Source organism: Micromesistius poutassou (assembly GCF_964030765.1).
Source record: "Micromesistius poutassou genome assembly, chromosome: 7".
Taxonomy (NCBI): domain Eukaryota; kingdom Metazoa; phylum Chordata; class Actinopteri; order Gadiformes; family Gadidae; genus Micromesistius; species Micromesistius poutassou.
This window is the reverse complement of record NC_140277.1, coordinates 7,037,172-7,062,318: the sequence shown is the minus strand read 5'-3', so window position 1 is coordinate 7,062,318 and position 25,147 is coordinate 7,037,172. Positions and strand designations below refer to the sequence as shown.

Genomic DNA, 25,147 nt, shown 5'->3' with positions numbered 1-25,147 from the left:
AGGCGTGGTGTAACATAAAATGCCATTCCACTAGAGGGGTTTAAGTAATGTAAAAATAAAATTAAATGTAAAGTAAATTAACTGAAACTAATGCCCCTTATGGTATTCTTAACCTAAATATCTTAGAATTGTTTTTATAAATGAACTACCATTTTATCAGTTACATGCCATTAGTAACATGAGCCATACATGGGATTATGTAGACTTCAAATACAAACCTAACCCCTTTATTTTGATTTCTAGCCTGTTTTTGCTTACAAAATAAAATTAATAAAAACAATTATTAAACAATTACTTATTTAAGTTATAATAAGAGGAATAATAAGACAAATGCAAAAACCGGTGAAGCCCCAGTGTCCAAAGAAAAAATATGTAGGCCCTATACCAGTTTGACTAATTGTTGCCAAATTATTCACAACAAATAAAGTATTCCGTATGCTTGCTCCTGGGCTGTAGGAGGCAGTAGAGCAGGCCACGGTGGTGAAATGACAACGATTCGTTCCCTAAAGTGTGTCCGTTTCTCCATCGTTGGCGCCAGACGAGCAGTGGCGCGAGCTGCACAGAGAGGGAGGAGAGAGAGGAAGACCCACCAGTTTGACGAAGCACAGACCAACCCGCAGCTATCTCCACTCTTTAGTTTCAAAGCTTACAACCGATCTCTCGTCAACAACAACCAAAAACTGTGATATAAAGGTGGGTGGCCGTTTTACAGATACATCAGAAATGGTAACGATATAAAGCAGGGTTTTTGCTTTTTTAGAGATCTAGCTACTATCACAAGTTACATCGCGCAGTGCCTTAAAGCTTTGTATGAGGATTAAGATGAGCCCATAGTGTCTTGTTGAAAACAGCACTGCTGCCTTATAATGTCTGAATGTGTGCGTTTAGCTCCAGATTACGAGAAGCATACTGTCTGTGTGTACAGTAGTGGAAAAATACACCACGCAGGCCCATGATCTGAAATGCTCCGTGGCAGCGTTACGCATGATAATATTACATTTTAGGGTAAATCTGCTATGGCGATCAACAGTGTGGCCAAAAACGCCATTTTACTTTTGTAGGTGCTTTGTTCCAATTTAGCTTGACATACAAAACTTGGTGTGTAGGTCGGGATAGGCGTTTTTTTTTATATCAGGCTTCCGTTCTGTTTGGGTGCCAGACGCCAGAAGTTGTGGATAGCCGTGCTAGCGACCTGGTTTAGCCGGCTAGTTAGCCTGGTGGTGCGGCTAGGTAGCCAGCCTGCTAGCGCTGTTGTCTCCTGCTATCCCCGAGCAAGGCCGCCATTGAGGCCGTGTTTGCTGCCGCATTAAGGAGGGCTTTAGTCTGCAGGAAGCGCCCATCTGATTTTAGCCCACGGTTAGTTCAGCAGCGCATATATTTCATTGATTAACATATGTAACGTTTGAAATACGGTCGTTGGATGTACTGTTTCTATTATATTGTGTCTGTTAACCCGGAGGAGAGGGTAGCCTTTCCCGGGCTTTTCACCCCCCGATTACCCCGTCGCTCTGGCGTTAGCCATCTTTGTTTCAGCTAACGAGCTGCACGGCGAGGCTGTGGTGCTAAATATAAACACGTCTCCTTATAAGAATGACGACGGTATTGGTGGATGAATTTAAGACACATTTGTATGTTTTGATTTTGCACAGTTGTGGTCTTATTGGTCCCGATTCCCTTGGTTTTGTAGATTACGTGGCATAAGATTAAGTTGTTTTGAAGGGCGGTAGCCGAGCTTGTCTCATGCTAACTAGCGGCAGCCATTTTAGAGCAGACTAATCTGGGCTAGCTGGAAGTGGTGGTGTGGCACGACAAGATGGCCTGGTAATTCTGCGCACAATGAGGATTTCCGCGTTGCTGAGCGTATCCAAGAGGCGTTTCAAAAGCGGTCTTATGGCTTTCGAATTATATTTGCTCTGAAACTGTAGCGTATTTGGTTGTTTGTTCAGGCTAGTAACACATACCCGCTAATTGCTGGCTATGAAGCTAGTTAGCTCGCTATATTCGCAAACATATTAGCCGCTAACACAATACTGTTTGTCGTTAACCAGTTCCCCCCTCGTAGCCAGCTAACTAGCGGCTATGTAGGCTATATGTAGCTGTTTAGATAGGCTAACAACCGTCAGATGCTTATAGGGGCTACAGCTCACAACATTGATACAATCCTTTGCGTTGAATGTCTTACGAACAAACGGAAAGCACAGTCGATTGCAGTTAGGGTGAAGGACACGATGGGCTATCAGCTCCGATTTTAACAATGCATATTTATGCGGGAGTCCGCTAGACTTTCTAGATGTTTTTTGGCTACTCAGGTAAAGCTCTGCTAGGCGCTAAAATTGTAAGCCAAATGCTTATGTAGCACGTCAAGTTGAGCAGTGCACTAGCAATTTGGGGAACCTGCAGGAAATGTATTAAATATTCAAAATACTTATATTTTCAACATAAACTACGTTGGGGTGAATTATTATGAGAAGAATAAAAAATATATGAACCGAACGCCAAAATGGTAAACTTATACGTGATATGGACTGGAGAACAACTCGTGTTGCCGTTCATTATAGTTAAATTGTAGTTTACAATTGCATATACATAACATTGTGTATGGTGCAGATCCATCCCCCTGATACATTTGCTTTGAATGTTATATTATGATATGTTTACATGGAATTCATGGAAGACATACATTATTTGATTACGATAAATGCATGACACATTGGAAAATTGAGCCAGGAGTCCCGACTTTAATCTTAACTTGATGCCATAAAACTGGCCTTTAAAACTCGTTATGGGCTTTGCACTAATTATTTAGTAATACATTTTGTAAGAACGGATACTGAAAGTTAAACATGAAGTGTAACTGAACTGTAACTGAAAGAATTTATGGTTTAAAAAAAAGAAAGGCAATGCAAACATATACATACTTTCTTTTGTCTTCAATTGCAGAACGGCTGGACCAGTAAAGTCTTGTGTGCTCTGCTGAATCAGGAGGATCTCCTCTAACCCAAGTCCCTACAAAGTTATCGTCCGGCAATAAAACGGAGGTCGTTGGGCTGGAGTGTGTTCTCATGGCGGAGTCAGAGACTGAATGTGACACACCCGGCCTTGACACGCTTGGGTCGGAGTGTGTCATAGCCCACAGCCAGGTCGACCTTCACTATGGTGCAGAGACGGAGATCATGACTGAGGAAAAGCGTGGCCTAGAGCTGGAGATCCATGGCTCGGACCTGGCCAAGATCCAGGGTCTAGGCACAGAGCTCGGAGCGGTGACCTGTGTGGAAGCCATAGTAGCAGAGACGGACCACGACTACATAAAAGTGGAGCATGGTGAAATGCATTGTTTCACGGGGGACGTCAGATCGGCTAACGAAGCTCTGCTCGGGGAAGTGCTGCTGAAGGGTGAACACGACCACGTGGTGAAGGTGGAGTCCGACCATGGCGGGGAGCTGACGGTGGAGTCAGAGAACGGCGTCATCATCCACGAAGCCCACGGCCTGCAGTGCAACGAGTGCGGTGAAATCTTTGGCAGTATCGCTGATCTTCACCAGCATTTTGAGATCCACAAAGATCTTAACCCGTACATTTGTGTCCACTGTGGCGAGAGCTTCGCCGTGGAGGCCAGCCTTAAGCAGCACATGAAGATCCACATGAAAGAAAAGCCCTACGTCCCCACCGGCGTTGACATGGTTGGCAAAGGAATGATGGACTCCTTCACCCTCAAGTCTCACCAGATGATCCACCTGGCAGAGAAGCCCCACCGATGTTCAGAGTGTGGCAAGAGCTTCGCAGCCGCCATCACCCTAAGAGAGCACATGAAGATGCATTCGGAGGACAAGCCCTACAAGTGTACCCAGTGCAGAAAGAGCTTTGTGCGCCGGAGGCATCTGAAGAAGCACCAGGAGCTACACGCGCGTGACAAGCCTTACACGTGTGGCCAGTGTGGAAAGGGCTTTGCCACCACTTCCAACCTTAAGCAGCACCAGAAGACCCACGCGGCGGCCATGGGCGACAAACCCCACCGCTGCACACAGTGTAGCAAGTGCTTTGCCGCTGCCGCCACCCTGAGAGAACACCAGCGGGTCCACTCTGGCCAGAAGCCGTACAAATGCAACCAGTGCAGGAAGAGTTTTGTTCGTAAGCGCCACCTGAAGAAACATCAGCTTGTCCATGCCGGAGGAAAGCCTTACAACTGCTCCCAGTGCGGCAAGGGCTTCAACCACTCCTCCTCCCTTTCCCGACACCACAAGATCCACCTGCGGCAGAACAACATGTACGCCGCCGTGCCAAGCGGCAAGGGCTTTGGCTACGGGAGTCCCATGAAGAGGATGCACCAGCAGGGTGACAAGCCCTACATGTGCCACCACTGCGAAAAGGGCTTCAACCATTCCTCCTCTCTGTCGAGGCATCAGAGGGTCCACTCCGACGGGACCTGCTACACCTGCCCCCACTGCGGAAAGCGGTTCAACCACTCGTCCTCGCTGACCCGTCACCAGAGGGTGCACATGGATGAGAAGCAGCAGCAAGAGCAGCAGCAGCAGCAAGAACAAGAGCAGCAGCAACTGTTGCAGCAGCAGCAGCAGCAGATGCAGGAGTACAACGCCATACCCTCGGGAAAAGGGTTCTCCCACACCATCACCAAACAGCGCCTGGCCGACGGCGACAAGCCATACAGATGCTCCCAGTGCGGGAAAGGCTTCAACCACTCGTCCTCTCTCTCCCGGCATCACAGGATTCACATAGATCATTGAGCACTATCCCGTGGACATGTGCGCACACAAACATGCACAAGCGCCTGCTCACCCGGTGTTTTATACAAATGATCTCATCCTCGTTAATGTAGTCACAGTAAATATCAGGCCCCCACCTATAGGCAACAAGGCTCAGCGCGTCACCATGTTGGAGCAGAGCAGGGGAGCTCTATGGACAGCGGTGTGGGGCTCTGAAGGAGTCATCTGAAATTCAGAGACGACGGGTCGAATCCGTGACGCTGCTCCGTGTGAGGCGGTTGTGAGATGATTTGGGATTGACCCTCTTATTGTATTTGAGGTACCCCGTGATTGTTCTGGGCATAGTCCAGGACCTTTTGAATGCTTTTAAAAGGAAACAAAAAGAAAGTGATTTGATATACTAACAATGTTACCTGGACAGTGCTTGCCCCTCTGACTTGGCTATTTGAGGCTGAATTCAATGAATATACCTTCAGGCAGGCATATGTAACTTCATGTGATGTGGCTCACTGGGCGACTGATTGGCGATCAAGAAAAGTTCTATTGTCTTGAGGATTACAATTGGCGATTTCTCCTATCAGTCCATGTTTAGCAAAAAAAAAGAAATTCTATGTAAATAATTGGAAGATTTCTTTTATATATATATGTATAGGTTACTTGTGTGCTGTTATGATCCAGAAGATGACATTTTTGATAGCAGGATCCATTCTGGCGCCACCCTTTTTTCCCCTTTTTCGCTACCAGTATAGCGTGAGCTACCAGACACTTCAAGTGCGCTCATCCTGCAGTAAAAAAAAAAAGTCTCAAATCAAACAATCTAACCTAATCTATTCATCATCCGGCTGTTTTTCTTTGTTCTCCCTTAGTTCGACTCCATGGTTTTTGTACTGTTGTACAGGTGGCAGTATTTGCCTAGGCCCCCCCTTCTCTCTGGGTTCCATTTTAGTGTTGAGGAAAATGCATAATGTTAAATAAACATACTGCATAGCATACTGCAAATGCCCCGTCTCCTTTCTTATTTAAGGTTTTATTTCCCCTGTGAATTCCAGCATCACCTGAATGCAGAGCAGATTCTTTATTGGTATGGAGTAAATCAATTTTCTGTGTACTGGGTAGCTTAATCTTGTGATGTATGATGCAAAATTGTCACACTTTGGTCAAACTGCTTATTACAATGTAAATATAAAGACAATTGCAAGACTAAAGAGAACTTTCTTTAAGATGACCCAGATCTGATTCCATGGGATTGCGCTCTATTAACTGGTCTGTGTAAAATATCTTTTACAAACATGTATTTTTTTAGAGATGGCTTGGGTCATATGAAAGGGAATGAGAAATACAGTTTTTATGGGTGGAAAAATGGTGAGCAATATTTTCTTTTGGATAACAATTGTGCTTCAAAATGTAGCATAGGTTTCTTCCTTGTGTTAGATAGGTGCCTTATTGCATGCCATGTAGAAATGTATGCTAAGCAGTTATTTGGAAAAAAGAAGTTAGGGTTTTCAGGATTTTTGTTCTTACTCATACTTACCCAACATTTTAATTTGAAGTCACTGACCTTTCTTCCTTTTATTTTTGTTTTGCTTTTATGTATATTACCGTTGACACTGTTACGATCATTATTGTCTTTAATTTGTTCCATCCTTGTCAATGACCTCCAATGTAGAGCAAAATAACCCATGACCAGTAAAGGCCTCGAAGGGGAAATCTGTAACATCTTCCGGATTTGAGTGGCACATGTATGGATCAATAAAGGTCATTGACTCTCTCTGGTTTCCTGTTCATGCTTGATGTAGGGGACATAGTTAGTCATCTGATCTCAAGTTGAGACTAACGTGATTAATTACTCAAAGATGTTGAGGTTTGGGCCAAGAATATTGAAAGGCTGTCGTGGTTCATTACCGCTGATCTGGAGCTAGGGGGTGATGTTGAGTACCTGCGATTTTTTACATTGACCACACGGTGGCGTAATTTATTCACAGTACTGCATGCTTGATGCAGATTGTAACTTGGATATCTTCTGACAAGGAGTGTAACGTAATATGATCAGTCACTTGGGAATAGCATATGAGAAACATGCGCAAAACAAGAACTATCAGTACAACCCAGAGAGTGGTGGCTGGTTTAACAGCCTAATTCACTGCCTGGGTACAGGCATACACTCTCTAAATATGCATAAATAGAAAGCCGCTCACCTACGAAACAGCCATTGGTTTTATGGAGATGTGGGCTGAAAGGTCTCCTGCTGTTAAACCCACCAGTCCCTCTAGCATCACTCTGCCTTACAAGTCTTGCTGGGAGGCAAGTTCCTATAAATCACTTCCTATAAATAACTCATTGATAAGTTGTCCTTAATCCTTGACCAGCATTGGTACAAGTCGTGTGTGTTCTAGGGCTTTTCAAGTATCAACTCCATGAAAATTAATTAGTGTACTTTTATGATTTATTTTTTGATTATTTGCAAAGACAAAGAGAAAAATCAAATGCTGGGACGAATCCTATTTTCCAGACATTCAATGTGGATAAAAAAAAAATTCAATGAGCAGTAAATAGCTCTAAATAAACCCTACATTTTAAACCACACAGCATTTGCTCTGTATACGTGCAGATATTAGAATATATTGCATTAAATCATGTACAAAAGAAAATTACACATATGTACATAATACACGTTGCATCCAGGCCACTGGGTGAGTCTTGTGTTGTTGTGACGGGGAGTCATTCAGAAACAATTAGCCCCACTCCCGTGACGGGGCAGACCAAGAGGCCCAGGCCAGAAGCCACACTATACATTCATAACGGGGGTGAGCTGCAGCAGGGAGCTCTGTGGTCGTATAGTGCTGCTCTTGGAATGCAGCTTCTCCAAGTTCTGCAAGAAACCTCTCTTCTTCAGACCCTCCAGAATCACTGTGTTGTTGGTGGCCAGACTCACGCGGGTCCTACAGAACAGAACACACGCACACATTTTCTTAGTTGACATATTACCTGCCCTCTAAATATTATAATGTATGTAATAATAATATCCATATAATGGAGTGAGTTAATGGCAAAAGGCTTGTTTTTCCTTCCCTTCATTATCTCATGAAAATATAAGAAAGTGCCATGGCTGTAATCATACTTATTATGATAATCACTGCCTCCTGTGCAAACACTAGGTGCTGTAATTGGCTACATACTGTTTATTCAGCTTCATCGCACGCTACATAAAAGGCTAAAACACAAGTTGTTGAGGCACTCAATTGGACATCTAACCCAGAGGTTAACTATCGCCAGTATAGCTTATTATCTTTCCTTATCCCTTGAGCCTCAGACTGTCGCACGTCCACAGATGGGGGTATAAGCCCGCCCTGCAACACCATGAGGGAATAGGGCTCCTTTAGTTACTGGATATGGGCTAAAATATCTATATGGTACTTAAAGTAGCAAGAACATATCATTACCATTACTACTTACAGTGATTTCTTTAAAATGCATGCTGTCAATGTACAGGTAGGAGTTAGGCATCTTGCTCTAGTACCTTTTGGCTAAGAGTGGAAACCATATCCACTAACACGCTATCCTTTCCCAAATAAAGAGATAAATTATCCCTTACCTCGGGGAGTCTATTCCACTATCCCCTGTGATGCTCAGGTTCTCTGCAATCTCCCCCATGTCGGTCCCGGCTCCACTGGGCATTCTCCGTCCGACCACATGGCTCTGAGGGGTTCCGTTCACCACCGCCCTCTCCTGTTGCTCCTCTGCGGCTTCCTGCTCCAGCTCCGCCCCCCAGTGAGCAGACTCGCCGTCCCCCTCACCGACAGACCGCCGAACGGTTTCGGCGTCGGATTCCACCTCGCTGGTCTGGCAGTAATCAAAGATGCTGCTGTCCGCCGACTCAGGGGGCTCCAGGGGGTCTAGGCCAACACTGGCCCCCTGCCGTGGCTCCAAGGTGGGCAGTGTTGCTCGCCTGGTGCCTGCCTCGCACTGGAACCCTGGGGATCTACTGATCTGACTGTGGGGTTGATGACCCCAGCTGTTCTGCCTTAGTCTGTTGGGACTCAGAGAGCGTTCCCCCTGGGTGGCTGCAGTGAAGCTGTCTGTATGAGCCATGGTGCTGTCCCAGTCTTCTGTCCTGCTGGAATGGGCCGGTGGCGGGTAGCGGCGGGGGTCATGTGGCTGAACACGGGGGAACTTATGGTAATGCATATCGGAGTCGTAGTCCGGGTAAACCACATTGTGGCTGTGATGATCAGCTAGGGCTGGGACGTAGGGTGGGCCGTCTACCATCTCCTCCTCGTTCAAATACAAGGAGCTGCAGGCGTCCTCGTCCACCTCTTCGTCCTGATAGAGCCGGTGGTCATCTTCCTCGAAGTCGTGGCTGTTGGTCAACAAGGAGCCGCTGTCTGCAGCCAGCTCCGGCCTGTTAAACAGTTCTCTATTCACACCCACGGCCACGTGGGCTTCTGCCACCTGTTGCCGTCGATTTGCGGTGAAATCTCCAGGCTGTTGGTGTGAGTGGAGCAGATCAGGCCTGTGCAGGTTATCTTCCTGTTTCTCTGCATGCCTGAGGGAGTGTGTCCGCTGAAGAGAAGCGTTAGCTTTAGTCCAAGGTACTGCCGGCTCACCCATTTTAAGCGCTGCATCGTACGGATGAGTAGGGAGGATGACATCGGCATCAGAGTATAGTAGGATGTGAGCAGGGACCTCCGCCGCCGTCGTCGTCGACTGCTCCCCCTGGTGCCGGTGGCTGTCTGCAGAACCCCCGCCCTGCCGCTCATGCGTAGGCCTGGGTTCGTCCTCCGGTGCCCTGGCCTCCACGTTGCCCGGCCCCGTCTGGTGTCTGAGCTTGTCGTCTATCCTGAGCGTGCTGCTCTGAGGGTAGACTGAGCTGTAGCCCAAGGGGAGCTCTCGGCTCAGCTTTATATCCACCTGGAGGTGATTATCTGCGGCGAGTTCCCCCTCGCGGAGACAGGCATACCTGTCATTGGCTGTGCAGGATTCGCCTGCGTGCTGCGTGTCCGGTACAATAACTTTGGTCGGATGCGGATCCCATGACTTGGAACGGAGCCCTGTGCGCTCCTTCCTCCCTGCCCCTGATGTCCGGCTCTCCTTCGTGTCCCGCCTCCTATGCCCTTTGTTGTTGGCGATAGTTCTCTGGCAATTGGTGGTGAGTGTTACCGGGGTTGCGGTGTCACTAATTGGCTGAGCGTGGAAAGGGTTATCGATGCGCTTTTTATACACACACTTCTCGTCAGCCCCAGCTCCGGCTCCCTCCAGGTGCTCCGGCTCATCCACAAGGACGTCTGGTTGGAGCCGAGAGGGGACAAGGTCTCCCTCCTCGGGGTATTCTTCCTCACACATTTGGGTCTTGTTCCTAGCTCTCTCCTTCTCCTTTTCCCTGTGCTTCTCCCTGGAGGAGTAGGGCCTCCGCTTGCTGCGGGAAGCCTTGGGGACCGACCTCCTGCCCACCCCTGCCCCCCGCGATGACTGATGGTGCCGGGGTTTTGAAACTGTAAGGATTTCAGTGGATATACCCTTATCCACGCCTCTGTCCACCCGTTCCCCCTTGTCAACGACTCTCTCCTGCACCTTTTCAATCGCTCTCTCCCCTCGATCCTCCAGCTTCTTCATGAGGACCGTGTGCCGCGTCAGGTTATCTACGGTGAGCTCAGGGTTTATGCGTTTGATGATGGCGTGCTCCAGGTCCCGAGGTAGGTTGTTGAGGTCTTCCTCGTCCCGGACCGGCCACTCCTCCGGAGGAAACTGACCCGAGAATGAGGCGTACTCCTTCTTTGGCTTTTCCTTTTTTGCTCCGTTCCTCCAGAAAAGACTGAGGCCGAACTTCCTCCCCGACTTGCTGTCCTTGCAGTCTTTGTCCTTGCGGCTCGTGGCGTTGGTGGTCGCCGTGGTCTTGCTGAGCTCGCTGGGCTGGTAGTCGGCCGCCGTGGAGGTGGACTGATGCACCAGCGTGGGCTTGTGCTCCGACGGTCGCGGCCACTTCAAGCTCTTGCCCGTGCACTCGCTGATGGATACGGTGACCGTCGAGTGGCCGTCGGGAACCACCGAGGGTGGGGTGGCGGCCGCGGTGGCGGTTGGTGCCGCGGCTGCAATGGGCGTCGCTTGGGGAGGTGCGAAACAGCTGCAGGACTTGCAGTGCGCCACCAGGGGGGCGTGAGCGCTGTCCACGTCGCAGGCCTCGTTGCTCAGCAGGTAGGTGATGGGGGGAGGGGAGGGAGGGTCGTCCCCCGAGGGCGAGGCCCACCAGTTCTTCTCGCGGACCAGGCTGTTGGTGATGAAGTAGGTCTGCGGGGTCACGATGAAGTAGCCCTCCCCCGTGTGGTAGATCTTGCGCTCCTTGATCAGCGCGCCCAGAGCGTTGTACAGGATGTCCTGAGAGGGGATGGTCATTCCTGGACGGAGCGCACAAAAGGAACAAAAGGGTATTCTATGAAATCACAATTTGGGAATATTAGGGATAGATTTTATGTCAACTGAAGACTGGATATGTATGTAGGCTTGCTGCCTTTGTTTAGTATGGGCTGAAGATGTATTCCTATTACTATTACTATTACTATTACTATTACTCATTTGACAGATGCTTTTATAGGGATGTCAGCGATTTACAGTGAATTCTGAAACATTAAGGAGCAGGTAAGGGGTAAGGTATATTCCTCAGGAATGCCTACAGGTAGGCTGTAGACATAGGGGATTGAATACAGTGCCTAGTTGGAAGTCAAACACCCCAGTCACCAGACTTATCTAGCGGTGTGTTACCTGGATGGGCTTTGCTCATGTGGTTGACGAGTGCTTCCTGGGAGACAGTGGTTTGGGATGAGTTCATGTCTGAAATGGCTGAGCACAGCACCTCAGCCAAGGGAATAAACTGGGACTGCGAGACAGGCAACATCTGGATGGGGGACAAGTCACCTGAAACACAAACACAGACACATTCCGGGTCAAACAGGTGGGTCTTGCTATAATTCACACAGTTTAAAGTGTACCTGGGTAAAATAGCGGTGGCCTCTGACTTCTTCTTTGCCATAACAAACACACTCCTATGCAGGAACTTAAGTTCACATTCCTGACCACGGCCACATTTTAAATCATGACTAGGGTGGTCTACTCATGTTAGTTATGTCAACCTTGCCTCGATGCTATTGAAATTCCTTCTATAGAGAGGCAGGCCACAGAATTCCTTTAACCGCCAAGAACTGACCACAGGTCTGTCTGCTGGTCAGATCATATATCCCACCCGCCACCCCCCATAACATAAAAATCCACTCTCCATCCCGCGGGGAATTGCCCTGTAGACCAAGGTTCTGCGATAAGTAAAGGAAAGACAAGGAAAGAAAAATAGGCTAAATGGAAAGATGACTCTGAGACATTTTGTCCTTGTGAAAACACTGGTTCGCCTTCTACTATACACAGACTCCCAGATCAAAATCCCCATTCCGGACCAGAATTTGGGGTTGACTTGTTCACAAGCATTGGTCACCCATCAAACAGAAGCCGCAGGGCTTTGAAAATATAAAATGAGTGCCTTTCAAACAAACACAGAAAAACACAGGCATTTCAGAGCCGTTTCATCTCGCCACCAAAGACTTCCACGGAGCACCCCCCCCATACATAAATCAGACAATTAAATTAGTTGAACTAAGTGATTGGTCTCCCTTTGAGGAAACAGGTTTTCACTAGCTCTGGTCTGTTTTGTACCACAATAAATGGCCTTAAGGTACAGGGACATCAAAGCTTCCCAATGCCCATATTAGCACGTGATGTATACAACCCTGATATATTGTGGACCTAGTGACAGTTGGTTCTCAATAATTCATCTGCCTGACTGCGTGTTGACATGTTAAAACAACAGGTTGCTTCTCATTTGCTCGAAATGTTGTCTGTGATGTATTTTACTTAGCGCAGTTGAGATGCTATGCCCCCGCAGACATGAGACTGTGATTTATTGTTTTTCAAATAACATTTAATTCAAAATTTGACGGCAGCTTTTCCTAATCTCCAAGTAAAGCCGGCACTAGGGAGGCCAGAATTGAAACGTTCTGTTATGCCATTTTGTTCTACAAGGTCAATTAGGTGTAACATTGAAGGCTAGCAGGCAAAATACCACTTGATCCGCTATAGGCCCTATGTGGCGTTTTATGTATGTTAATATAGCCTACAGATATTTGGGACAGGGATTCCTACTACCGGGCAGTGAGTTTCCATGGCAAATGTCATACAAGCTAGTTTGAGCCAGTGCAGAAAAGTATCTGATTCTTGGCTGCACTGAGAGATTACTGAGGTGGTTCAACTGTAACAGAACAACTTCACATACAAGGGCATCCCCATGACCTTACGCAAGGGACTGGGAAATTGCTTTTAGTTAATGAGCTACAGCTCATTAAAACAAGGCGGGACAGGGCTTAGCAACAGGATAGGGTTGAGATCAAATACCAGGCCAGGTGGAGGTGACACAGCTCCAAATTAAATAGTGTAGTTCTGCCAAATTATGTAGAAACAATGATTATTGTGTGTGTGTGTGTGTGTGTGTGTGTGTGTGTGTGTGTGTGTGTGTGTGTGTGTGTGTGTGTGTGTGTGTCTCCCATCAACCCTAGGTCATTTAGTGAAAACACTGCCAAGCTTACTCTCTCTTTTAAGTAAACATTTACAACATTCACACTTGAACCACTTTTAAAACAGAGCACATAAACCACTAATCAACTGCCATACTAGATTGCACACACACAGACACACACACAAACCTATGCACAGTGCAAGCTGAAACATTTACACACTTCCACACACAGAAAGGAATGTTTTTTTTTCACTTTTCAATGTCAGAGAGTTACAGACAATATTACCAGACAGATTTAGTGCAGGATGATGAAAAGGTTCAAGATGGAAATGTAATTGCTGCATTAATCACAAATGTGTATTAATCACAAATGCAATTTAGATAATTTAGATAAATGGAAAATCCGTTCATTTATTTAATGTTTTAAACAACCCAGAGTTCATATGATCTCATAATATCATTTTTCTCTCTTTATCCAGAATACATTAATTATGAGTCCTATTTAACTAACTAATTTAAGGAAAGAGCCGAACATGAATAATTTCAGGTGTGTGCGTGTGTGTGTGTGTGTGTGTGTGTGTGTGTGTGTGTGTGTGTGTGTGTGTGTGTGTGTGTGTGTGTGTGTGTGTGTGTGTAATCCCCCACCCCCCTTCCCTACCTGCTTCTAAACAGGATGTCCTGCTCGAGAGCTCTTATCCTATAAGCTAACTGAAAAGAGAAATGTCCTGGGGCGCTAAAGCGCTTTGTTGCACATAGCTAGGGTCTTCTCCCCTGCTCCTTCACAGCAGCCCAGACCAACGTTAAAAAGAAGACCTGGGAGATCACCGACGCAAAAGGTGTTTGTGTTCAGGGCAGAACGTTTATTTGGAATGAAGTCTGGGTGGCGAGAGGAGGAGGAGGCAGCTTGTGGATTGGTGTTTATTGAGACTAACATTAGCGGGCGTGACCGTATAGTGGAGGCTATGGCGTGCTAACCATCTATTCCCTCCTGGCTGGGGGGTGGGGGGGAGCGGGACGACGACAGTACTTTGTGTTCCTGTAATCCAAGACCCGGTACGCGGACATTACACCCATTGTCATACACAGCATGAATTGAATACCCTCGCAGATGCCTTGGCAACGGAACCCCATGCCACGGAGAGGAGAAAGGCGGGCGCGCTAGGGAGCCAATGGGACTGTGAGGCAAGGCAGGACATACTCCAGATGCTCCAGACGGGGCACTGTTGTGGTGCCTTGAAGTTTACACTTTATTGAAGCTATATAACCGTAATCAGCAAAAGATGTGTAGAAATGATGAGTCGCCTCAATTGAAGTATTGGTTAATTTGTGCATTAAAACACACACCCATGTCATAAACGACATACAGACCCTGTGAGGCAACAGCTGCTCGCAGTTAAGATGCAGAAATGATGGGAGGATGATTGAAATCCCATTCGGTCGTTGTGGCTGATGGGGATTGACGCAGATATTTCCTCATTCCTCCGCCACCATAGGTCGCTGCCTCCTGGTTGATCAATACCATATGGATTCACATGATTGCACAGGCTTAGCTTAGAATCCACATGGCGCATGAGTCCCATTTCATGATTGATTGCATTACCTTGAATGCTCTCACACAATAACCTCTCACATTCACGCTAGATTCCAAAGGTTCAAGAGCCATGGGCCAATGGCCAGTGGATGACCAGCACACAGAAATACATTTCAACCCACCGCAAGAATGAGATCCCCTGACAGAAGACTGTTGAGCCAGTTGGGCTTTTTGGCGGCAAGCATGTCTATACTAAATGTGTGCGTGCAGAGATGACTTAATATGCATGTATTAAACTTTAAGGGTCATTGATGGAAGCAGCAGTCAGACATAGACACACACACACACACACACTGTTTGTGAACTATAGCACTGAGATCAATAAGCCAAAGACTTCTGAATCTGCTGATACTGACTGAATGAACAATGTCCCTCCCATCATATCCGTGTTATCTTTATTAGGTTGTTGTTTATTCCCAGTCTTTTGCAGTCCTTGCTGCATTCCAGATTTCCCAGCTAGTAAATGATAATTGAATTCAGAGGGAATTTTACATGAGTAATACTACAAAGTTGTACATAGTTAAATATAGGAATTTCAGAAAATAACGGCAAAAACATACTCAAAGCCTATAAGGGGGAAATGTTTACACCAAATATAATCATAGGATCAAGGCCTTGACCTTCCACCATAATGTAATCCATGGTGAGATCTAACCAGAAAAAGAGAGCTTTGTTCCCGCAACCATCCCCTAAGGTCCCACATGCACACACACCCAACACATGTACTCGCACACAAACACACACATACAATTACAAACATTTTTACACACAGTAGATAACACACACACACACATACACACACACACACACAGCTGAACTTGGTCCTGGGTCACGCACAAACACCCAACTCACACACACATACAACAACACACACACACACACACACACACCAGCCCTCAACACGGACCCACACTCACTTATCTCAACCCTCCATCGCTGCTCTGATCTCTGCAGTAAACAAAGTGCTAATCTTTCTCTCCCTCATTAGAGAGTCAGTGTGTGTGGCAGCAGTCAGTGTGAACTTGAGGCGCTGGACTAAAATGCCAGCGCTAGCCTTTTGTTTTCAGTCACTGATGGAGACTGTGTGCAGGACAAGCTTTGGTGAGTCTCAGGGCCGCGAGGGAGACATCCAAGTGGAGCTCTTCCATGTGTGTGTGCGTGCTCAGTAACCGGAGAGATGTGCTGTGATTTATGCTGCCACGCCCTCATTGTCCCCACTGCTGTGTTGTCTTTGTCTTGGCTTTCTCATATCTGCTGCACTTGTGGGCCCCCCTCAGTGGCACACCCTTCTTTCTGTGTGTGTGTGTGTGTGTGTGTGTGTGTGTGTGTGTGTGTGTGTGTGTGTGTGTGTGTGTGTGTGTGTGTGTGTGTGTGTATGTGCACATGTGAGCGCTCGTGCGTGTGCATGTGTGGCACCTGCAGTAAATGACCCAATAAACCAAGTTAAAGATCCTTTCACACAGTAAAATCTTTCCTCTAGCTAGCTAGGCACCAGCATTTCTTCTAAACTTGTTATCACAAACACAGCACAACTTCTGTGTACTGTGTTTGTCTACCCCTGATAACATTTTTTTAATCTAGCAGTAACAACATTGTGTTCAAATTGTGCAATTTCTATTGAGTAGTAGAAGTGGGGGTTGGATACTGTGAGGAAAGTGGGTAAATTGTCTAGTATACCGACTGACTAGTACCCCTAGGCTGGTTAGTACCAGCCTGGGTGTAATCTGTAAAGTACTATTAAGTACTATGTAATGTACTCTATGAATATGAAAGCATGATATAGAAATTCAAGGATGCCATAAACGGCTACAACCAAATGTCTAAAGGATGCCTTTTTATAGCATTTGATTTGCAACAATAAGCTCTTTCCCACATTGGATTCATTAAAGAAATATGAACTCATCCTGTTATGAATGGGAATCAGTGTTGAAATCATTGACAATATAACTTAAGTATTACTGCCAGACAGACTGCCAGACAGTCACAGAAAGACATGCTGACCGACTTAAATTGGTAAATTTAACTTGTAGAAATACAATAGGAATTGTCATTGTGCACTTATATACCAACATCTTGGGAGGAAAAACTAAATCCCTCAATGCAACTCTTGTGGTCATGCTTTGCGGAATTGCTTTTCATGCAGACTGTGAAGAGAGAAACAGACAAGAGCATGTGTTGACTGGGGTCACCATAGAAACCCACCCAAGTGGGCGTTTTTCGCTTACAGGCAGTGTAACAAAGAATGACGACAAATAAACAAGAAAGGGCCCAATCTGCAAGTGAGCACAAACTAAGTCAACAGCACCAGAACGGGGCAACCAGATGGGAACCAAATTGCTCGCACATATATACAACTTAAAAACTTAGGAGACACACAGTAACTATTTTTGCCAACTATTCACTTGGAATCATATTGATAAAGCAAGTTATGTCAATCCACATTCCATTCTAAAAGTGAGTTTGGGATAGGGAAATAACAGACACATGATCCGAGTGCTGTGAAGACATATGGAGCACTATCAAAATTGCCCTGGGAAATGTTCCTTATTTCCCATGACCACCCGGTCTTTGAAACGTTTGACAATAGAGGAATTACCGTGTATTCTGTTCCATAGCCCAGAGTGCTATGTTGTAACATTATACAATTACCACTCCTGAATGGTGCAGTGCCCTCATTCTGTTGATGCATTGACAAGATGTCAGAGCTTCACACACCAACAGCCTTACAGCTTGTTATACCACGATTTTTGTGGACTGTGGTTTTAACATTCATTTTTGTTTTTTTTGTTTAATGGATTAAAGCTGTAGTACAGAGGTTGGGATTTTGAGGTGGTGCACTCAGGTCTTTAGTGGATTTCTTTTTCAATGATTTATTTGCCCAATCCTTCCCTTCCACCCTCACCCCATGCATGCGCGGTGCGCACATGGGCACAAGCACACACACACACACACACACACACACACACACACACACACACACACACACACACACACACACACACACACACACACACACACACACACACACACACAAACCAGAAAAGCACCATTTACAGAAACAACTTCAACAACATTTAATCAAGCATGAGGGCAGTCACTGCTTGGGCACAGACGAAAACCATTTCCTGCTGATTAGTCTGCGCAGCGCTCCATGCTCGGTCCTGTCCCAGAGTATGAGTCGTCGCCGTCGGCCACGTCTGCTGACTGAACCCTGCAGTCTCACTTTCCCACAAGTGCTCGCAGTGAGGCACTTTGACCTTGCCCTCATAAAGGTATGGGCTGTACCGTGTAAGCCATCCAAATCAAATACATTGCTAGGATCACATACTCTAACGATTATAAAAAGGTAAAGAAAACATCCTGTCAGCAATCTGAAGGCTAATCGCGATGCCAGATTTATATTAATATTGAACCACCCCCTTCTGTGCGGACCCCTTACCCCTTTCCCTGGTGAGAGCAGTGAAAGAGTGAAGCTGAACACTCAACAGGGTAGGAGAGCAGACGGATGCAGAGGTACCCCGTATCTGTTGTTTTTGGCAACGGGCCATGGATATCAGAGAGCTTTTTTGTGTGGGTCAATACAAAGGGCTGGCCGGCTGGTCTAAATTGGGGGCAATGTGCTTCATCTTCCATGGGAGAGAATCTACTGCCACACATTTCAGGTGTGTGTGTGTGTGTGTGTGTGGGCTGTCCGTGTTCGTGTTGCCACAGAGGTAGAGCGCAAGCTGGATTTAAGCTGATCCTGATGTCTATGTCTATGTCTCTCTCTCTTTCTCTCTGGTTCAGCCTCTTGTCACGTATCAAATGTTATTCTTTTTTTGTAATCCACAATTTGGTTCATAAACAAAAAGTTCTAAATTCTAATCCATCTTACTTCTCCAGAAGTCTTCATATTAATGTGGGATCAACATTCTATTCCTGGTATATTATTATGTGAGGCCAGATGGTCGCGTTAACGTGTGATATATTTGGACAGATATGAGGAAAGAAACACTTGGGACTAGGATACTTGGTTTATAGTTTCCTCCAAAAACATTCCACTGGTGGTTTTGTGGCATGGTATAGATTGGACTCCCTGCTGGGAAGGAATAGGCCATAGGAATATATTATATAAACTTAATAAAACATATGGGTTAGGTTAGGGTTCAATATATGATGCCTTCATAGTGGTAGGCTGTATCACAAGCTGGGGAGCAATTTATTTGACATAGACATTTTAAGAGTCGTACATCCAGAGTGAAGAGAGTCATAAATTGTGTTTCAGTACCAACATACACTGATGTTGAAAGTCATCCCAAAATAACAACTTGCAAAATCAGATTTGCAAACTGTATTCAAATAAAAGGCATCAGCTTTAGCTGAGAGAAACACATTCAAATAATGAATGTGTATAACTAAATGCATTAGTATCAGAAAGTCATTTTAAGGTTGGATTTCTCTGTGGGGATGAGTACTTTGTGATACAGTATGTATACAGATTACATAATGTATACACAATTCACAGATAAGGTGGCCTTTGGGGTCTTATACCGTTTCAGGTTAATCACTTTCTAGATGTGTATGTTGATACTAGAAACAGGTGTTGGGCAGCCCTCATAAACCACATCAGAGCATACGCGTCTGTTGAGTGTGTTGGACCGCGGCCAAATATGAAGTACTTAACTCCCCCCACCTCCCTGTTATTATAGACAAGTAGTACAGGAAGAAAGTACCTTCATGGTGCACCTTGGGTTTTACCGATCAGGAAAGTATTAAATGAAAATCCTAAATGTTTTATTAAAGTATGTTATGTTGGGTACGCTACTTTATAATAAGGTGTTCCCGTGTAGCTCAACTGGTACCGCATGGCACGCCAACAACACTGCCGTGGTTATGGGTTTGAGTCGACCACCCATGCTAACCATGTATGAATTGCTGGTAACATAAGATGACACTACCATTATAATAAATGTTTAAAGTGCCATATTTTGGGGTCTAATTGAAACACCTGGAGATTCTGTAATAACACACAAACTTCACAAAATCCTTGACTCGACAAAACAAATGTGAAACTGCAAAAAAGGCAACACTCTGTGACCCCAAACAGGGCCAGTTTGCAAAGAGGTCATAGCCTTTGACCTTTCCTGCTTACTCAGGACAGGGTGGGCCATTTAGCCCCAGTAAGGCTGAGGATTGGGGGGTGTCGGGACCAATAACGGAGCATCTGGAAGAGTTATGGCCATTAGCGGGGAGAGTTTTGAAACTTTGTCCAAAAAACACCCACATAAAAAAAGACACAGATTGTGTGAAAAGGTACAACACTGGCAAAGTAAAAAACGCCAGAAAGTAAAGAAAAGAAGGGTAGTTCTGTGAGCATGAGTTCAGGAAATGATCTCAGAGGTAAATGAAGCATTTCAGGAATGTTTCACCACCTTATGGTATGGTGGCCTAAATGAAACACTGTTTGAAATGGAACCTGGGCACAGGAGAGAGAGAGAGAGAGAGAGAGAGAGAGAGAGAGAGAGAGAGAGAGAGAGAGAGAGAGAGAGAGAGAGAGAGAGTTCACACTGAATTACTCGAACACAGGAAAAGCCTCAAAATTCATAACCACAATTAGTTGAGAGATCCCATGGTTCAGCACAGGCTGCCCCCCGTCACGTCAAGGTTCAAGTCCATGTTGATGCAATTAGGGTGAGGAGGCTAGTTAAGGAAAACTAACATGTATTGGATAGGGAGGATACAGCTCACTCTGTATAAATGATTCAGGCGGCACAGAAAAGACATGCTTGGAGTCCATCCAGCTAAAGCAAGCCTGGCTAACTCAAGTCATTACTGTAGTTTCATTAGGAGAGGTGAGCAATAGCTCAAACAAAAGGTATTTTTCATCATGAGTACAATTCACATTCTGATGAATGTGGTAATGAATCTGGCTTGCCAGTCTCACCGTAGATTTTTATTTTAAGTCAGTACCGGCGTAGAGGGAAAAAAAGCCTTAATTTCAAATTAACTGACATTTGCAAGTTTTTGGGGGGAGGGGTAAATAAGACAGTTACTACAGAAGGCTGACACAACGGATAAGGAAAACCGCCAGGGACATCGGAGATTTGAAGCAGTGGGGGAGGAGGTGGTGGGGGATAACCCAAGTAGTGGCCAGGGCCTTTCCCACCAGGATGACAACAACAGAGTCTGTTCATGCTAACTCTTCACCCTGCTCTGTTAACCCCCCATAACCTCGCTGCAAAGCCCTTCCTCAATCAAGCCCTCGCCTCCCACCAAACTCCCACAAGCCCAAGTTATACATAATGAATGTGTATGACTAAATGCATGGGGATGAGTACTGTGTGATACAGTATGTATACAGATTACACAATGTATTCACAATTCACAGATAAGGTGGCCTTTGGGGTCTTATACCGTTTCAGGTTAATCACTTTCTAGATGTATATGTTGATACTAGAAACAGGTGTTGGGCAGCCCTCATAAACCACATCAGGACCTCTCGCCTCCCTACCACGATCGGAGAGCCCCCGAGGAACGCTCTGTTTTCACGAAGAACCTCACCACAGATAACCAGACAAGAACGATGAGGTATTGACACAATGAATCACCACAAACTATACTCTTCTTGTCTACCTCCGTTTCTTTTCCCTTCAAATATAGGCCTACACTTTATTCCTACTCCAACCACACCTGGTATGTCTTAGAGCAAAAGCTCTCCCTAGGCCACTTATCTGATGAAAAGTTTTTTGTTTTTTTTACGATATATAGCTCAAAACTGAAATATCTTCTAATTGCAAGTGATTCGTTAAACCTGGAGGTCATGTCATTGCATCAATACAGACACAATGTCCACAGCCAATGGCCATGAAAGTGAAGGACATTCATCCAATGGGGAGAGGCTGTGTAAAGAGCCGCCTGTTAAACGGTGATTCACTGCAGACTGACTCCAAGCCAAAAACCCGGCCGTAAACCACGCTGACAATCCACAGAGGATCATTTCCATATAAATGGTCACAGCACAAGGCTGGTGACTTTGTTATGCAAAGGCAGGAGGTGTCTTGTCCACAGATGTGTTGTCCTAGGTGAGAGTGCTATACGGTGTGAATCTGTAAGTACATTCACCCTTTAAAGGAGAAACCCTAAACCGCGTTGGGTCTGCTGGTGTTGCCGCATCTATCCACGTCTGTCTTGAATTTGACTCTGAGCTCATTTAATGTTCTTGTGTACATTGGAGCTTGTGGGGACCTTATGGTGTGTGTGTGTGTGTGTGTGTGTGTGTGTGTGTGTGTGTGCTCATGCATGCCCACACTACATTTTAATCTTAAATCCAGAAACATGCTGCCTCACAGCAGGATAGCACTTTTCAATCCACCCCAACACACACACACACACACACACACACACACACACACACACACACACACACACACACACACACAGCCCCCCACCATCTCACAGCCACATGCACTCAATTTGCTCCCAGGTCTGGCCCCTGTGTGGTCTTCCACCCCTTCCTCGCATTCTTCCCTCATACTCCCCATGTCTCACTCCTCCCCCATACTCCCCCTTTCCTCATCACAGGGTCCAGCCCAGCAGGGCTTGCCTGTTACTGACACTTAATGGACAGGTAGTAAGACAGAGAACAGACACCAAGGCTAAACACCAGCCAGACAGGTAAGGAGGAGGAAGGCAGCTGAATGAAAAACACAGCTGGGCCAGATGTCATCTCACAATCACTTTGTGTGTGTGTGTGTGTGTGTGTGTGTGTGTGTGTGTGTGTGTGTGTGTGTGTGTGTGTGTGTGTGTGTGTGTGTGTGAGGGAGGAAGTTTCAATCATGAATGAAGGGAAGGAAGCCTGTGTGATTTTAGCATACAGACACTGTTATTCGTTTCTGGAAATGATTGCACCTTTCTTTGAGTGTGTGTGTGTGTGTGTGTGTGTGTGTGTGTGTGTGTGTGTGTGTGTGTGTGTGTGTGTGTGTGTGTGTGTGTCAGCTGAATGTCTGTATGAATGACACAATTGCATGTAGATGTGGATGTACCCTTCTGAAACTGTGAGGTTTTGCAAAATTATGTAATAGTTTATTGCCCAAAGAAAATATATAACCACAATGCCACAGTAATCTTGTATCATGTAGGTTGGGTTAAGAAATATAAACCACCAGTTTTGTGGTGCAGGGAAGACTATCATTATGTCCAGGATCTCCTTCCATTTACTGCCAAGTGGCTTGGGCCTGTCCGTCATTTAAACCCCATGACATTTCGTCATGCCTGAGTTATACAAGGTCTTCTACCGATGCCTTTGTCTGACATAAACACAAGCTGCGTTATACAGAGATAGAGAGAAGCCGATGGAGATACAGAAGAAAAACCATTAGCTTTGTAAAACGATTTAATCAATTGAGACAAACACAAGCTAGTGTCAGACTGCTAGATTATATATTTGGAGGACGACCGACATGTTGCCAATGTTTTGACAGTAGGAACTAAGAATCACCCTTCCATTCAAGCCTACAGGTCTAGACCATACCGTTAAGGTTGACATGCATTTGCTCAATCTGCATGTAGGCCTATGTACAAATTGCATTCAACAATGCTCATAAACTACTATTAATATTCTGTTTTGTTTATAAGACCTTTGTTAATGAGTTAGTAACCCTTTCTGAGTTTCCATTTGAATAAAACATTTGCTTTGTATTCATCACAATTAACTCAGTAACACTTCTGTTTGATATTGTCAAATAATATAAATAATATAATAATATAAATGTTTTATTTAACATACCAACAGCTTTGAGGACGAAGCCTTTTGGTGACCTGAGTGCCCGGCGCATCCATGCCTCTCTTATCACCTCCAAGTTGTTGGCGTTTCCTTGGAGAAAAAGGACCAGATTCTCCATCCATCCCTGAAAGTTCACTTCGGCCACGGCCTTGACGAGTCTCTTATTCCAAAAACTGCGAAGGTTTTGAGACCTGAAGTCAGCAAAGACATCCTGGCCACTCGCCGCAGCCGTAGTGGCGGAAGCCTTCCCGCCGGTGCGCGAGATCTCCTCGTCCCTGCCGAAAACCAGCGCGAGCGAGGCGGAGGAGAGCTGAACCGCGCGCGGTTGTTGAGACATGGCGACACTCCCGCTTACCTACACCAGAACAAAACGGGTTGCATGCTAAACTCCAAAAATACAACACGTCGGGTTTCAATGAATTAAAACAAGGCGTCCCCGACTACACATTGAGGTAAATACACTGCATTCCGACGGTCCCTGTCCGGGTCCAGTAGTTTTGTGAGGCAGAGGGGCGAGTGAAGTCTGGCTAGTTTCTCGGCTCCCAAGGTAACCGGTGACGACGGCAGACGGAGGGAGGGACCGTCAGCCATTTGTGGCAGACAGGTTTTCGTGTGTTTTGCAGGTGTGTTGTTGTTTTATTTTGTCAGAACATGCCACACCGTGGCCCTGTATTTAAGCTTATTTAAAGCTTGGCACTCAATTCAAGCTGAAATATTTCGCGTCAAACCCGCTATGCAGAAGGGCATTCGTGTGTGAGTTTGAGTTGCTTGGCAGATCTACTTATGTTGCTGTGTGGGGGGAAATCGAATAAATTAACGGTATGTTTTAGTTCTTAATAATAGGTCTATTTAGAAATCCGATACTAGGCCTACATTGTTCCACAAATGAGTTCGCAATACAAACTTAACTTGTTTAGTCCTCGTAAACACTCGTAAACAAGACGTCTGGAAAGGGTCCAGCCAAAAAAGGGATGCCTTGTAAAGACTTGGTTCCCGTTCAGTGTTTTTTTATAAAAATGACGCACCATTAGGAGACCCTACCTGATTCAGGTGCCAAAAACACACTGAAAGCTACCTTTGTTAACAGATTCAGCATTAATCCCAAATAGGAGCACTTATTTCCACTACTAGACGCCTAAATGGCAAGTAGCTTCCCGCAGCACAATTAAACACCTAGATGCCTCCAGGTCCAGGCCTCAGTTTAATGACTTACGGGGGCGTCTAACTTGAGTATCGAAGACCTAGAAATTATACTCCCGTTATAGAAACCTGGAATTAAACCATTCCAAGCAATTGCACTATACTGACTGAATGGATTTCTGTTTTCTTTTCAACAATCATTTTTCAGAGCCCTTGCTATATATTGCGAGCAAAATAGAACCATACCCCCTCTGTTAGACGAATGCTTTTAACGTATGCTTTGACAGGCTAGGGCAGAAGCACAGACAGAACACACACTTCGTATATCATAAAAACCTGTGGTTTTGGTTTAAGAAGTACTGGGTCCTCGTAGGAGAGGGAGGGAG

At 45.7% G+C, this 25,147-nt stretch overlaps 2 protein-coding genes across 2 annotated transcripts; one reads left to right on the top strand and one right to left on the bottom strand.

Annotated features, from left to right (window-relative positions):
* The first annotated feature begins 555 nt into the window (after positions 1–555).
* On the top strand, positions 556–6,481 carry LOC311350265 (uncharacterized protein). The gene is made up of 2 exons (XM_084470265.1): positions 556–693; positions 2,941–6,481. The coding sequence occupies exon 2, from the start codon at positions 3,063–3,065 to the stop codon at positions 4,740–4,742; it is 1,680 nt and encodes a 559-aa protein (XP_084326391.1). The 5' UTR covers positions 556–693; positions 2,941–3,062; the 3' UTR covers positions 4,743–6,481.
* Positions 6,482–7,217: 736 nt separating this feature from the next.
* stox1 (storkhead box 1) lies at positions 7,218–24,093 on the bottom strand. The gene is made up of 4 exons (XM_084470966.1): positions 23,625–24,093; positions 11,475–11,627; positions 8,314–11,110; positions 7,218–7,660 (listed from the first exon to the last, which is right to left on the bottom strand). The coding sequence occupies exons 1-4, from the start codon at positions 23,956–23,958 to the stop codon at positions 7,507–7,509; spliced, it is 3,438 nt and encodes a 1,145-aa protein (XP_084327092.1). The 5' UTR covers positions 23,959–24,093; the 3' UTR covers positions 7,218–7,506.
* Positions 24,094–25,147: the final 1,054 nt, after the last annotated feature.